Source organism: Equus quagga, chromosome 9, assembly GCF_021613505.1.
Source record: "Equus quagga isolate Etosha38 chromosome 9, UCLA_HA_Equagga_1.0, whole genome shotgun sequence".
NCBI lineage: Eukaryota > Metazoa > Chordata > Mammalia > Perissodactyla > Equidae > Equus > Equus quagga.
This window is the reverse complement of record NC_060275.1, coordinates 12,274,918-12,291,558: the sequence shown is the minus strand read 5'-3', so window position 1 is coordinate 12,291,558 and position 16,641 is coordinate 12,274,918. Positions and strand designations below refer to the sequence as shown.

General features: G+C 40.5%; 1 protein-coding gene across 1 annotated transcript in view; it reads left to right on the top strand.

Annotated features, from left to right (window-relative positions):
* Positions 1 to 3,733: 3,733 nt before the first annotated feature.
* The window catches only part of CDH7 (cadherin 7), a 122,087-nt gene continuing 109,179 nt past the window's right edge, over positions 3,734 to 16,641 (top strand). Inside the window, exons 1-2 of the mRNA XM_046671086.1 lie at positions 3,734 to 3,930; positions 15,267 to 15,672. Coding sequence (XP_046527042.1) covers positions 15,463 to 15,672 — 210 coding nt within the window. The 5' untranslated portion in view covers positions 3,734 to 3,930; positions 15,267 to 15,462. The remainder of the gene's footprint in view (positions 3,931 to 15,266; positions 15,673 to 16,641) is intronic.

The window sequence follows — 16,641 nt, the reverse complement described above, 5'->3', positions numbered from 1 at the left end:
GCCCCTTTTACGTGCTCCCACAGTTGACATTTTGTGCATACCTCATCACAGTGCTTATCATAGTGTATGGAGATACATGCATCTCCTTATTTTCCTAATAGGTTGGAAAGTTCCTGAAGATAAGAAGATATCTTCATCTTTTGTGTTCCCGTCCCCTAGTCTAGGAATCACACAGCAGGGTTCAGCTGATATTTACCAAGTTAGTGAATGACAATCTAGAGCTACAAATCTCTCATACTAAGTTCTTTCTTTTCTAGAAGGTAGACTGGAAGAATGCTTAGATGAAATAAATTGAATATAGACATATTCAGGAAAATGCTAAGCATTACATAATGAAAAGATGTATTTTTATAATTATCCACAAGTTTATATTGGGAGAGACATTCACAAGAAACCATAAATGGTCCAACTTTTTGAGAGCTTTCCATATGTAAATGCCTCTTACTTTCTGCCACATTGATGTTTTCCTACCCATGACTCCACAGAATTTTCAGAACTACTCAGTTCTCAATGATGACCTCTCTTCGGCCCATGGCTGCCAGATACCTGAGTGACATCTTTGGCTTTAAAGTAAGATCAGGATGAAATGAATACGAAGCTAATCTAATCACTACTCTCATCAGAAACTTCTTACTTGCACCAAATCTGTTTTGGGATATAAAACATGCAGGGAAGTACTTTCCACACTGACCGAAATGGTGGCAGCGTTCTCCTACCTTTTTGGATTCCTCATTATCCTAAATATGGTTCTGGTTCAGGTGATTTTACTCATCTAATCAAGTGTATAGCTAAAACAAGAAATAAGAAATGAAATAAATACGGGGGATTTTTTTAGGGAAGAAGAGGGGGCATTTAGCAAATTTGTGTACAGCATTATATGACACTGAAGAAATAAAACCTTCAACTGAGGGGATCTGAAAAAGATTGTTATAAGAGTAGAAATGTTATAACAAATTTGAAAATTCGATGGAAACACATTAGGAAATTTCATAAGTAAGCATATGCAGTTGTGACTTACATTTGTATTTCATGGAATCTTAAACATTTGGCAGCTTGGGATTCATCCAGTACAGTAATTTTTTATTTGTGTTCTTCAGAAAACTAGGTTTCCTAATCAACCAAAAGTTGTAGGAAAAGGAGGGGAGCGGAAAAAGGATCTAATAAAACACACCTTGCCCCTAGACTTGTCCACAGTGTAGACCTGTGGAGCTCTTCTTTTATTTGGCATTCCTAATGTTGGGTGTCCTGCTAAGAATAAATTAGAAACTCCTTCCAGGTCTGAGACGGCCCTGCAAGACTTGTCCCTTGCCCGCCACTCCAACATGATCCATCTTTACTCTCCCCATCCTTCAGTACTCCGATTCTCAAAGATACCCAACTCTTTCCTTCCAGACATTCACCCTTGTTTATTCTGCCCAGATTTTTCCTTCAGATCTTCACAAGTCCAACTCATTCTCATCATCATATGTCAGCTTAAATGCCATCTCCTCAGAGAGAGACCGTCTCTGACCAGCCTAGATAAAGGGGGTGTCCCTCAGCTACTGTCTGAATCATCCTCTGTTCTAATCCTTGCCTTCTAAGTTGTACCCTCTAGGTAGAGAGGACCCTAGACTTTCCTCTAGGATGAACAGCTTGCTAATGTGAGAAACACAACTAGTGTTCTAGTTAACTGAACTCACGTCACTCCTTCTAGAATCTGTGTAAGGGTTACGGTTTAAGGAAATTTCTTGAAAGGAAAGCAGGTTGCATGGACACATCTGGTTCAAGATGGAAGTCCAAATTGCTAGTCAACCTTTATATAGAGGCACAAGATAAGAAAAGGAAAAATTGTGGAAATTTATAGCCAAAATAACTTAAAAAGTGGTCTCCAAATTTTTTTCCTTTCTTATGTCGTATCCTTTGATTAAAACAAGCTAGTAAATGAATATGGTACAGTACCTTATTCCTGATCACAGTATCCTCTCTTATAGATGAAGACTCAGGCAATCAATGAGCAATTTACAAAGAGCTTGCTGTGTTTAGGGTTGTGTTAATTGCTGGATGGGATACAAACAGTGACTTCTTGATTTAAGAAATATTTACTATGGGGCAAAAATGTGCTGTCTTGATCATACTGAGCATCAAGGTCTGTCTTCCTGAAGCTTTTAGTCCAGAACAAGTAGAAGAAAAGTTTCCATGCCAGAAATGAGTTCGTTAGACAAAGCAAGGCAAATGTGTGTAAGGCCACCAGAAAAATGTGAAGTTCTAGACTGTACGATATTAGCCAGAAAAATTGAAGATTTTAATACAGCAAAACATGTCAAAGGCCTCAAAGATGAACCCAAGGTTTAATGGCTGGTACCTGGAGAATGATGGTCCCCCTCACAGAGAGGTGCATACTGGGAAAATCCAAGGTGATATCTAAGAAGAGATAAGAAGGTTTGTTCTAAAAGTCCTGAGTTTGGGTGATGACTGACAGTTCAGTGGAAATGGACCATGAAATGGCCATCCGAGAAGGCCTGGAGCTGAGGAGGTTTGGGGTGGGAGATATAACTTTTAAACCTTACAAGGAAACAGCATAGAACGGCATCTGGAATTTACCAGGATCTCAAAAAATGTCTGCTGTTAGAATTACTGGCATAGAATTCGGTTTAGCGACTAACTAGATGAGAGGAAAAATGCAAGCTAAATGGACAGGAGGGGCTGGACTGAGAGCAGAGCAAGTGCACTTGAATGAACAAGAAAGCAGAGGTGCTGACACCGAGAAGCCTACGCCCACGTAACCGGTATCCGAAGAACCACTGTTAAGGATGGATAAGAGAAGCAGGACAAGTTCCATTGGCAGAACGAGAAAAATGTAGAGGAACGTAGTTGGAAATGATCTATTCACCTTCCTAACCCTTAACAACAGAACACCTAGCCATCAGGTTAAATCAAGCAGCAGAGCAGAGGAAAACAAAGCGTGCTGACTTTCCCGGCTGCGGCGCGTTCAGAATAAAAGCCCCGATCCCCTTCCCCACCTCGGGAGGGTCCGCTATCCCACCCTGCGCGTAAATCACACACCTCGGAAGTTTTGCATTAGAGAGCCCAGCAGGGGAGGAAATTTTCTGCAAGTAAAAAAGTAGAACTAGGGCAGTCGAAGGAGATTGAAAGGGCAAAACTATCACGCAAGAAAACTGTAAGTTCTGATTAGTTTTATGACTTTGCCTTCATGCCTCAGGAGCTCAATTGATCATGGCTTTCACGACAGGTTGGGGAGGGGGAGAGGAGGGCGCTTGAAAAAATCCTCAAAACTCTCCTCCAGCTCCGCGCTTTCAGATGCAAATACCTCGCGGAGAGATGGATGGGCTGCAGCCCCTCCTACTTTCATCGCTCCTCTTGATTTTCCTGCGAAGGACTCCATCTGTACGGATCTGTCAGGAGGGCGGTGGAGGAGGGGTGCGCGGCTGTGCGCGCGCCTGGCGGCTGTGCGGCTTCCTTTCCAAGAGCCCGCACTGGGTCTCCAGGAGGTGCCCAAGTCTCAGTGGCTCCCCGGGCCGGCCTCGCTCGGCGCTGATCACAGGCGCCCGCCGCCGATCCCCCTCCCTCCTCTCCTCCCTCCCTCCCCAGCCCGGGCCCGGCGCCCTGTCCTTCTCTCTCCCGCGCCGCCCTCTCGCCCTCTTTCTGGCTGCGCGCGCCCGCTCGCTCCGGACTTGGCGTCGGAGCCGCCGGGGAGAGCCGGCTGGGCAGCCCGGAGCCGGCGGAGGCGGCGGGCCTGGGGCGCCCCGCGGAGAGCGCGGTGATTGGAGCAGCGCCCGCGCCCCGGCCGCCGCCAGTCCGCCCCGCGCGCCCTGCTGCGCGCCCCGGTCCCGGAGCGCCCGCGGGCGCCCGGCCGCTGAGCGCGCGCCCTTTCGGATGCCAACGGCCGCGTGGCTGGCGCCGGACGCCGCCGGGAAGGCAGCGAGGCCCCAGGTGAGTGTGTCTGCCTGTGAGGGGCCGGGGCGGGCGCCGCTGGGCAGGAGCGCGCCCTCGCCGAGCGCCCTGGGAAGCAGGACTCTTCACTGAGCGGAAAGCGGGCGGGGGGATCCGTGTGGAGTTTCCCTTGGCGCCCCCAAGTTACTGCTGTGTGGCTGTGCGACGATCCTCTGCGAGGCAGGACAGGCGTGCGGACTGAGCTGAGGGCGCTCGGCCCGGAAAGCGGTTGTCGACAGACCCCAGGTGCGAGGCGAGTTCAGGGCGAGAGCAGATCCCAGCGCTTTCCAGATGAAGCGGTAAACAGAGTCTGGACCGCTCGCCTCCGAGAGGAGCACGAGGGGGCCCCCGGTTGACCTGGATGGATGGGGGCAGAACTCTGCGCTGGCTGGGCCGCTGGGTTCTGGGCGGTCTGAGACTGGAGGGGGTGTGTGCCTGCGTGTGCTCGAGTCCTTTTAACTGTCCGCGCTAGACTCCTTTTAGCTTTCGTGAAGGTGGCACTCAGCTAAGGGTGCCTTGCTTTTCCCCGTAATTAGTATTCTGCTGCCACAGTGCATCTGCAGGGCTTGCCTCTGCCCAGCGTCGTGCTTCCCCTCCGCACGGCTGTACCTGAGGTGTGAGCTGGTAAAAGGGCACCCTGCTCTGAATGCACGGTGGACTTCTTCGTGGGTGCACCTGGTACATGGCTACTTGCTGGTATTCAGCCTCCCAGCGTGGATTAATGAGAAAGGACCTATTGTCTGTATTGGCTTCACGTTTTAGATCGTTAACCTTACGGATTTCTTAGATATAGTTCAGGTGAGTAAAGATTGGAGCTGCCTTCACCCAGCACTGGGTATGTGGGAACCTGTAAAGAAACTATCCAGGATTGGGTGTCTCAAGGCTTTGGAAGTCTGCAAGTTGAACCATGAATATACTTAAGACTCTCTTTATTTTTGCAACAAATGTCTTCTCTTTATTAGATAATTTATTAAGTGAAATATCTTTAAGTAGGACTCGCACTTCATAATTCCTGTAACTAGACAGGTGTTCAGATCATTTTTCATATAAACCTAGATAAACAGAACTTTATGGAGAAAAAAAGTAGGAAAAAACGTAAGTAACGTGAATATATGGCTCCTGCTAAGTGAGAAGTATGCATTTTAAAAATCAGGTTAACAGCCCCAAAATGTATATTTTAAAAGAGTTTAGGGGCAGTATCAGCCTTTCTTTTTGAAAAGGAAAGTTTGCCTCGATACACTGCCAGCAACATCTAAATAGTTTTAACTGTGTCTTAATAAAGACAAGTTGGTAGAGGAAAAAAAGGGCTAAGAAAGTAATTACATTGGAAGCTTTCAATAACTCATCTAAAATTACTTGTTTCCCAAAGAACGACTTAGACTTTGGTACCCAAGCTCTTTTCCTGTTACTATATGTAAAGAGGAAATACATTAAGAATCCCTTTCTTCATTTTGGGGGCTATTTGAGAACAGAATGAATTAAACTGCAGAAGAATTAAGGCAGGTAGTCAAGCTGGCAACTTTGTGGAAGTCTTACTGATGTGCTAGTGTTGGATATGGCGTGGAGCGGCAGAAGCAATTAGGGAGCATCCGACGTTAATAGTCTTATCTGGTAAAGCTAGCTGAAAGTCTGTCTGTAGAAAGAAAAATAAAGGAAACAATGATCGGTAGTGCAGACCAGCACCCTGCTAGGAGATATTAAGGTTTGCAGCTTTAATAAAAGGCCATTGTGCACTTAGAATGTGAGGTATTATTGTAATTAAGAGCTACAATAGGTCATTAGAATTGTGTTAACAATCAGCTGACAGACTCACAACTCTTCTTAAGTCTGCTTTTATTGATTTAATAGCACAGAGCTTTTCCCTTTCTTATGAAAGGGTAATTGTAAAGCAGCTATATTACTGCAGTTTACCCTTGAATTGACTCTAGTTTTTAGTGTCCAATGAAGAAGAGAGGGTGGGGAGCATACTGAGTTGGCCACTGTTGTGCCTTCCTAGATCTAAAAATCAACCCACTGTGTCTCCTCAGGCGTGATTTCTTTGCTGGTCTATCATTCAGCATTTTAGGATTTTTTTTTTTTTTTTGGTGGCAAAGCTGATATAAACTTCTCAGAATGTATACTGATAAGAGGAAGTGAATATATCCTTGTGTCGAGTCAAATACTTTCTTTGTCAAATCTTTTAGAAATCTTTTATAAAGTGCTGAACCCATAGATTGTTCAGTGTTGTGAATATTTATGCCTGAGTGGTTCCAAGCTTCCTCGATTTGTTTAACATTTTGCATTTATTACGTTAGTAATTTGTATCACATCACAGTTCTCTCACACACACAAAAATGTTTTTTACTTGCTTGGAAGGCTTCAAAGCCTTTGCCTAATTTGGGAGTTTCAGAAACTTCTAAAATAACGCACACACATTAGTTGATTGTGAAGGGACTGTGATGGAAGCTTTTCTCCTTGCAGTGAAGGAGTCAGTTGCTTCTAAATGGAGCGATAAAGGGGAGTTGAGGACAAGGAAAGAAGACATGTGATCAGAGTCCTGTGTGTGACCATCTCCTCAGCCTCTGACAAGCAGAGCAGATCTAGCTGTAACCAGCAATACTCGAGTGCCTCCTCTGGGAATTTGCTGGTTCTGCAGAGATACCCCTGCAAACAGTTCCCCCTTGCTCTGCAAGACTCCTCCCTGACACAGTTGTCAGTGCAAACGAATATGCAGACGTCTGTCCATATGTTCCTTTCAGATCATACTATAGATCTTCCTTCTGTTGGAATTTCTTTCTGACTGTTTTGCGAAGTGCTTATTGAAACATGATGCCTTTTATTGAAGTCACATAAATCATACCTGGCTCAATGTAAATGCAGGGATGAATTAAAAACTAAAATTAATACAGCTGAGATATGTTGTAAAAGTATAAAAGAAAGGGCCCTTTAAATATAATGTTACCATTTTGATATTATGTAAATAGCTGAAAAGGACTATGCTTTGTCACTTTGTTTTCTTTTTAATTTACATAGGCTTCTTCTAGTTAATTATGAACTATTGTTCCTCTTTCTTTTTCATTTCTTTCACCCATGACAGAGGTTACTGGCGCTTAGTTGAAATTGACTCGATAATCCACTTGGAGAAGTTTGCATTCTCTGTCTGATAACCAGATGCTCACTACAGGCTGTGTGGTTCATTTCCAGGGCCCCTGCCTGAATATTTAGGCCAGTTAACGGTAGGAGGTTGTGGTCTGTGGTTGTAATGTTATCTGGCCCAGGGAGCTGATGAATTTGATCACAGTTTCTTTACATAAGAAGTCAAATATCTCAGAGCATCCCCAGCCTCACTAATTAAAATGTAAAAAACTATAAAGTGCAAAAGAGGAGGGCTGTTTCATCAGTATTAAAATTATTGAAGTTAATGCTAAACTTTAAATGGTATACTGTGAAACAAGTGGAATGATAGTATATTTCTATAATAAAAGCTGAAGATGCCAATATTAAATCTAGAATGATTATAGTGAGTATATTAGGAGCAGAGAGTCATCGCAAAATGTAGGATTTGTAGCAACAACCAAATGATCTTACATATACATTCTTATATCCTGAGAAGTTTTCCTGAGTTGGTACCTATTTCTAAAACATTCAATGGGCTGTTGTTCAAATTCAGCGGAAATAGTTAACGACCTTGGTGTCACAGTGCAGTAGGAAGTTCTCTCTTGATCACCAGGGTTGTTTGGAAGGGAGAAGGCAATTTTAAAGTCAGATACTGCTCACTCTCCATTTTTTGTATCCTGGAAACATACAATCCTAAATAACAGATCCGTTTACTCTGTTATTCTTACTCTGCACTCCTGGCCCTTGTGAATGGAAATCCTGATGATAGCCTACTTTGAAAATTCAAACTCATGGTCATATAAAAATTTGAGTCAGATCAAAGCTACTTTTCTTGGCCTTTGGAGAAGATGGTAAATTCCAAAGATAATAAATTAAATATTTGTCATTCTGATAATGAAGCTCTTTTTAGCAAAGACTTTAAATTATCCATTAAGTCCCATCATACGCAGTCCCATAAGTAACTGGCTTTGTGACCTCGGGCATTTCACCAGGATTCTGTAGATCTTGGTTTTGTTCTTAGTAAAGAAAGAAGAGTGTGCCTTTGGTTTTTCTAATGTCTATTCAGTTGTGTGGTTCCACTATTTGAGGAATGTTCAAACATTAGGAGCAGCGGATTTGGGGACTTTTCTAACAGAAAACCTTAAGAGAACCAAGTCATCACCTTCTTCAGCACTGAAGTGACTTTCCTCTCTATGTATCCCACAGACGTTATCCTTAAGAGCTCTGCTTGTGTGTGGTGGTTGGAAATAAAGTGTGGCCACAGCTCTTGAAATTCTGCTTATCCTGGATTACTTTCTCTCTATTGTGGGATCAGGACATCTGCTCATTCATGAATGGGAGATTAGAACATATCTTTCCTCGTTTTGCATTCCTCAAAATATATTAAGTGGATCTACTTTAAAAATAAGTAAAAGTAGCAATGAACAAGCATTATTCTTTTTACAAAGTAGACTACTCTAACTCTGTGTACAGAGATAAATCACAGGACCTCAGTCATGACAGGTGGCTGCAGTCCTGGGGAAAGCAAGGGCAAATAAGGTCTTTAAAGAAGGCATTGGATGACTCAGGAGGCAGTCTCTTCATTGAATTTAAATAATGCTATTAAATACCCAAGGAATATTGGAAAAAGAGCAGGCTTCTTTTGCCACACTATTCAAAAGAACTAGTAAATGGAAGGTTGTTCCTAAAGCAATGGTAATATTTCACAGTGCCCTCTAACCACCGCTGCGAAGTGGTGTGCTTTCCACTTTTAAACATGTATCTTGCTCACCCTTCGTAAGGATTCATTAAAAATATGTTGCTTGTCAAAGTGTAGTTCAACTTAAAGCAATCTTGGAAATGACAATTTCTTTCCAATAGGCCAACAGCAAGATTTTTTTTTTCATTTTGTTGTTATTGGTACAACTATGATTTCTTGTACTATTATGTTTTATAGACAGCCAGGAAAACATCTCGGGGAATATCAGATAGATTCTGCAGGTGTTTGGCAATCAACCATTATGGATTTTTCTGATTCTCATGGATTACTTTCTATCAAGTACGCTGACAGTCCTCAAATGTCATTCTTACAATTGTTTTCCTAGAAAATGAAAATTTCTGAGTTTATTTTGGGGCTATATATTCTACATAGTTGTGAACTGTACCCATTTTTAAAAGTAGGCACAACTTCTTCAACTCTTCTTTAAATTACCAGTAGATGATAAACTATGTGCTAGGGTGGTATACGTTAAGTATATTTCAAAACAGTTTCAAAAGACCTGTATCTGATGCAGCTACACACAGAGAGCATGAGCATCTGTTCCTTTCCAGTAATTTAGAGAAACTGTGATAGTATAAAGTCTTGAACTGAGATAAGCTATTGGCTATTTATATTGAACTGTAAAGAACACATTCCTGTTTAACTTTTAGTGCCACAAAACCTAAAATAGTAATATATTTCCTTTTCACATAATTGATAGTCATATTTTATAGCTCAAGTTATTGCTGAAGGCATATAGCACTGTGTGCCTTTTTAAAAAACATCTTAGCATATATAAATTAATTGGTAATTAGGCACTCTTGTGGCTATACATTAATGTGAGTGGATGAATATGATTCATTTTATACTATGTGTCATGTTTTTAGCATGTCGCCTTTAATGTAGGTGGAAGACTCTAGGAGATCTGTGCTCTTCCTGTTAACGATTGATATGCTGGTGCATAAAAACCATTTTTTGTTATTAAGGGATTTTTAGTCGTTGCTTTTAGTATGTGCAAAACATTTGATTAAAAGCTTGGTAGTCACTTGATCTGGTTTTTAAAAGTGATTTCACAGAGATGTTAAGTGGAGCAGAAAATCCAAGAAAATTTTCTAATAATGAATTTGGGTAAAATAATATTAGCTATTAAGGTTAAATGAGTAATAAACTGTCTACTTGGAAATAATTTTTTGCCACTTAGTTGAACAAAAATAATGAAACAAAACGGTAGCATGATAAAGTGATTTCAGGTCAAATAAATGATGTTGATTTAGTAAATACCGCCTGACTGATTCTCACTCCCCCTCTTTTTTTCATTTTTGCTTCAATCCATTTAAAATTTCCTTTGTGAGGTTTCATTTTGTATTCTCTTGATTAAACTGTGTTGTGCTGATCACAGTACTACTTGTAGTGATGTTCATATATTTTTAGTTTGGCAAGAAAATTCCTAAATGCTATAAATTTAAAAAGTACAAGTTTTAGCTTTAAAATATCAGAGCAAAGAATTTTAAATGTTACTCAGATACTTATTTTTATTTTAGATTACTTATTAGTCCAGTAGCCGTCACCACTGCTCTCTCAAACATCTTTGCTTGAGCCCTGTTCAGTTCTTCTCTCAGATAGAACCTATTTCTGTTGTTTTTCTCCTCAGAGTTATAATGCTGCACATTTGTAACTGTCCAGAAGTTGACACAGATCAGTAGGATTTACCTAAACTGTATACCAGCACATCATTTTTCTGCACTGTTTTTTTTTCGCAGCTAGTAATAGTGAACAGGTCAGCTATTCAGACCTCCAGAAGGTCCTTCTCCTCAGTTCTCCCACAGGAGACATGATGACACACAACACAGCCTGGCTGCAGAGACCTCTGCTTGTTTTTCATGTGACTATCCTTTTGTTAATGCCTGATAGGAAACTCAGCTAGAAGAAGAGGCAGAAGAACGGGAGAGAATAAGCAATATCCTTCCTAAGAAGGAAAGGTGCAAGTTTTTGCTTTGGGGTAGAGGTTTGTGAGGCAAATTTAACCCATTGTGAAAAAACATCAACAATTGTGATTGTGTGCCAAGTTCATTTATAGATAAAAAATGTTGTGGTACCTTTATACATGTTGTCATTTGTGCAATGATGGGAAGCCTGTTTGGAGAGATTAAGCAAGAGGAAATCTCAAGTTCAAGTTTTGGTTACTTCTGTTTGATGATCATAAATAACTGAAGGTTTTGAAGGTTTTTCGTAATGCTTCAGGGCCCTTCATTTCATTCATGGTACCCCAGTTCAGGACAGGATGAATTGGGTTGAACTGCTGTACTGGCCTTTACCTTGAAAACCAGATCCAATTGAAAAGGAGGGCAAGGATTTGGGGAAGACTGATGAAGAAAGGGGACACCTGACCTGTGCCCGGACCACTTTCCCCTTGCTATATTGGGTGTATATTCCTGGCAGAGGTGGAAACTACCCAAAATATTGATGAACATATTATGAAATGCCCCTACTCAGACCACAGTTGTTCACATATGGTTTTCCTATTTTACAAGTGCACTCCACAAAGGGTATTATAGAAACATTCATCTGCCTCATAAAAGAGAATTTCATCCTCCAATAATGTACACAAAGCCAGTTAAAGTACCCTTGTACACTCTTGTAGATCTTCAATAAAGGCAAGGAAAATTTGTCTCAAGAGCCTGAGGAATACTTCAAATACTGCAGAGAAATATAATGGAATTGTTTTCAAAGTGATTGTGACTCATAAACATGGCAGGCAGAGTTACCAAAGAATTTATATATTAACTTATTATATGGTTAATTTTCCGTATTAAAAGATGAGCTTGATTATAATGAAAAGAAACATTCCGCAAATATTTTTGAATGCCAGTTATGTGCCTGCTTGTGTTCTAGATACTATGATACAAAGACAGCATAGACATCCCTGTTCAAGGTTTATGTTAATAGGAAAGTACAGAATTCTCAGGCATCTTTCCTTTACAAATATTATCTCAGTGACTGAACAGTAAGCCGTGGCATGTTCTGTAACTCACTTCTCTTATATGTTCTAGCTAGTGTGATAGCTCCATAATCTTATAGGGAAGAGAAATAGTCTTCAAGAGGCAAGAAGAATAATGGAAACATCTCATGTTAAAATTCATGCTAAATTTCATAAATATGCCAATGGTTCTTTTACATTCCTATGACTGTCTTAAATCTCTCTACCTTTTGTCTTTAATTATTAATAATGTGCATTTTTTAACAGGTTAAAAAAAGCCAACAAAATCAATTCTATATACTGTCAACAGCAGAAAAGGAAGACCTGTAAAAAACAAACTATAAGATAATTTAGTTCAGCCCTCTCATTTTGCAAATGTGGAAATTGAAATCCCAGAGGGATCCAAGGTCGTACAGCAGATGGTGGAGGTTCTAGGGCAGAGACCCCAGTGGTCCTATTCCCAGTCTAGATTCTATTTCTTTTCTTCCATATCGTTGAACATCCTGAGTGAACTCGACTAAATTTATCCAATTTTGATATCAGTCTTTGACTTATAAAAATTACAGATGACCTGCCTTTGGGAAAGAAAGTGTTACATTCTTTTTTGAAAAACGTATTTTGATGCCATTGTTTGTATCCATCTAGATTTTTTGGTTCATGATCAGTTTAGTTCTCTGGAACTGACTAGAACTATCAAGAATGTTTTCATTCACTGTAAAAGTTGTCTAAGACATTTATTATAAGTAGCATTAAAATGAAAACTAACATCACTGCATAAACTAACTTTAATTTTTTTTTTTTAAAGATTTTATTTTTTCCTTTTTCTCCCCAAAGCCCCCCGGTACATAGTTGTGTATTCTTCATCGCGGGTTCTTCTAGTTGTGGCATGTGGGACGCTGCCTCAGCGTGGTCTGATGAGCAGTGCCATGTCCGCACTCAGGATTCGAACTAACGAAACACTGGACCGCGTGCTACGGAGTGCGCGAACTTAACCACTCGGCCACGGGGCCAGCCCCGAACTAACTTTAATTTTAACGTAACTAGTATCAAACTACAAAATATCATCATGATAGTAATAATTCCAACAGCGACATTTTTAGTGCTTCTGCTCGTTCCCGCACTATCCTTAGCTTTTCATGATTTCCCTGTTTAATCCTATGAAGTACACGCAGTTCTTATTGTTTTCACTTTAAGTGAGAGGCTTGAGGTTTCCTCTGTGGAGCTTCTTAGAATTTAAATAACTTGTTCAAGGTTGCAGGCTAGGACATGACAAACTCAGAGCTTGAGTCTTTATCTGATTGCCATGCCCGCAGTCTTTACCACTGTGTAGTATTAATAACTCCTCAAATTTGGAATTCCAAAAGTTCATTTGCTGCTTGGTTTTTTAGAAGGTGGGTGCATTTTTACACTGACAGTCTCACCAAGTTCACTTAATCTGTAAAGTCACTTAAATAATAGAATTTATGTCACATTTAAAAAAATTTTGTCTTAGAGACCAGAGTATTTATGTCCTTGTTTTTATGAGAAAATTCATTCTCTCTTGAGGAAGGAGAGCAGTGAAACTGGAAATGTTCTTTGGCCGCAGGTTTCACATGCTAGTCTCAGTCCTGTCATCATAACTCTAACCCATCCCTCCCCACCCCCAGCAACCTGGTTTGCCACTAGACTGAAGGGAGCCACATGACCATGTCCCGCCCCATACTGACAGCCTTTCCTACTTTATAAAGGCCACTCACCATGAGTGCCTGGCTTGTCATGGACTCATCCATGCATTAGTGCACCATTTCCTAGTTTAAGAACCTACTTGCCTTCTTTAACTACAGGTAACCTTTCTTTAGTGGGTTAGCTCAGACCTCCCTACAGTGAACTTTCAACCTAATTAAGGGGTCTACACTGGAATATCAACACATGACCGCAGGTTACTTCTTGTTTATAATTCTGAGCCTAGAACATGTAGCCCTTCCAGAGTGATTTCTAGGTGGACCAAATTCATTTTGATCCTTAGATGGGAGATTAGATTTTGGAAGAATGTGTTCAATGCACAGACCACAGTTAACATGCTCTAATGATAGTTTACCTGTTCCACAGTGGTTCTCAGCATACATCACTTAGCTGTGCATTGGATTATTCTGGAATGCCTTCAGGAATTTCAAGACTTCATGGAGATATTTTTAACAGGAATATGTTCATTTGAATAGAGCTCAAAGTCGATGCAACCTGTTTCTTCCGGTTGTGTGAACTATTTTAACATATTTGATAAATTGCACCTTCTACTATATATGGCATTTTTCATAAGCAGTTTGACTGTCAGAAATCGTGTAATGGGTAACAGGCACTCCGGTTACAGGAGAGACAGGTAGAAAGATGGAAAAGCTTAAAACATAAAGATAGTGTGTTTTCTGTTTTGATAGGGAGCTACCTTTTGGCTTCATGTTCTTAAAACTGTAATTTTTCTCCTCTCCCTCAGAAAAATAAGCAAATGTTAATCCTTTGCCTTGATTATCCTATTGTTGATTTATTTATAGGTAGTCAAATAAATTCATAAATCAAAGTGCAGCATAGTGATTTAACTGAGCATTTTGTCATGAATTCTCATTCCTCTGTGTTTTGGGAAGTTTGTTTTGTAAGTGATTTTATATCTCTTGCATGATCAGAATTCTGCAACTGAAATAAGTAGACTTTAGCATAAAAGGTTTTTTCTGTGCTGTTGGTCAAGCACCTCCTGGGGGCATGCCAACGATGAATGGAGCTCACAAATATAGTTGGGTTTTCTCATCCCCTCTGCTGATCAGTATAATTCAGTCCCATAAATGTTTATGGAGGAAGGCCCTACTACGCACAAGCCATGTGATGAGCTGTTTAATAAATATTTGCAGAGTAGCAAGTAAGAGCCGTGCAATAGCATAACCTAACATTCTACACAGCTTACATGCCAGCAAGTTTGAAGGGTGGAAAATGGGAACTACTGAGCTTTTCAGCTGATCACAATCAAATCAGAACACATCAAAACAGCTGGTGTTCTGTGAGTCAGAATCAATCAACGGGTTTTGAATCACCTCATACTTATTTCTCTTTACAGTTTTGCAGAAGAAATTTAAACCAGCATATGTCTTTCCTATTTGGTTGAATCTCTGCTTTGAGCTGCTTTGCTTTCATATTCTAATACCAGTGAATGAAACTGACTGTAATATAAGAGAAAAAAAATAAAGGCCAGCATTAAAATGATTTTTTAAATGATACTGCTCCATTTGGCTTAAATAAACCATATGTTCAAATAGAATGCCCTAGAAGAAGTACGAAATTTTAGGGTTGTGTTCTGGAATGAGGATGATTCAGCATCAGCAGTATTTATGTAATTTACAAATATGACAAGAGTTACTGTAAACTTCTAAGTTTATAATTATTATTTTAATGATTATACAAATAATGATGTCTTGGGAAAGTCAATATTAAGTTAGTAAATGAAAGTTAAAAGTTGGTATGTGTTTTGGTTTCTGACACCGGCTCTTCTCTTTGTTCTGATAGGTCCCTATCACACCATTCTTTGGAGAAGGTTCTTTAGCAGTGGTGACCACTCCCAGGCGAACACTCTACAAACTATTATCTCTGGACTCCCAGGTGACACCCTGCCGGAGGCAAGAGCCACTAAGCCAACTGGAACTGTGCCTTTTCTCTTGTCAAGGTTTTTTTCTTACACAGGAAAAAGAAAGAAAAAAAAAAGATGAAGTTGGGCAAAGTGGAGTTCTGCCATTTTCTGCAGCTAATAGCTCTTTTCCTGTGTTTTTCTGGGATGAGTCAAGCAGAACTCTCAAGGTCCAGATCAAAGCCCTACTTCCAATCAGGGAGGTCTCGGACCAAGCGCAGCTGGGTGTGGAATCAGTTCTTTGTGCTGGAGGAATACATGGGTTCAGACCCGCTCTATGTAGGAAAGGTAGGGCATTTGGCCTTTTGAAGTCACAAATGATTGTTGTTAATGTCTACGGTTGGATGGAGAGTGGCTAAGTTTTGCTTTGGGGATGGAAAACACAAAACTGTTACTCCTATGGAATAGCTTGTGAAGTTTTTGGCATTAGCCACTCTGAAATTGTAATCTTGGTATTTATTATCCGTACAGTGAAAGCATAACTTAGTGATGTAACATTCTTAGAAACAGATGAGGGTTCCACAGATGCCTAGACTGCCATGTCACAGCAGTAAAACTGTTATTTCCAAAAATGGAGCAAGAATATGCACTAAGAAATAAAGAGTAGTGGCTTCTTATACCTAGTTGACTTTTTAGCTTTTTTTGGGGGGGTGGTACTATGTAAATGATTTCCTTACTAACTTTATGCTTATATTTCCTTCCGTGATACTTGCAGTTTAAAAACTGCAAAGTGAAGTTATTAAGCCTGTTGTTTCTAAATTATGAGCAACTTAAACCCACTTTTCTTAGTGGTGGTCTTGTTTTGATGGATTTTTTTTTCTGATTTGCTTTTTGAAATTTCTTTTTGGTTAAAAATGAATGTGGACAGAGGTCAGTTGGAAGTGATATTAGACAGAAGGTGGGCAGTTGGTGGTGCATTTCTTTGGTGGCCAAGTGGCAGCCAAATTGAGCTTTTTCTCCACAGCTTCTTTTTTGTCTGAATATTTGGGCAGGTGATTTCCATTCCAGTGCCTTTTGAACTGAAGGGCACTTCAAGAGAGTATGGCTTTCCCCCTTCCATCCTCAAAGCATGTTCCCAGTCCCTAGTCTACTGCAGGTTCCATTATTTTCATTTTGTGCAGATTTCCTGAATTTCTCAATTTTGGTGTTGAGTGCTGGGGAAGGTTTTCTACGTAGAGTGCATTGGCGAGCAATCTGTACATCTGCATTTCTCCTCTTCGCTTTGTCAGTATTTTGTGTCTTTTCCTGATAAAACGA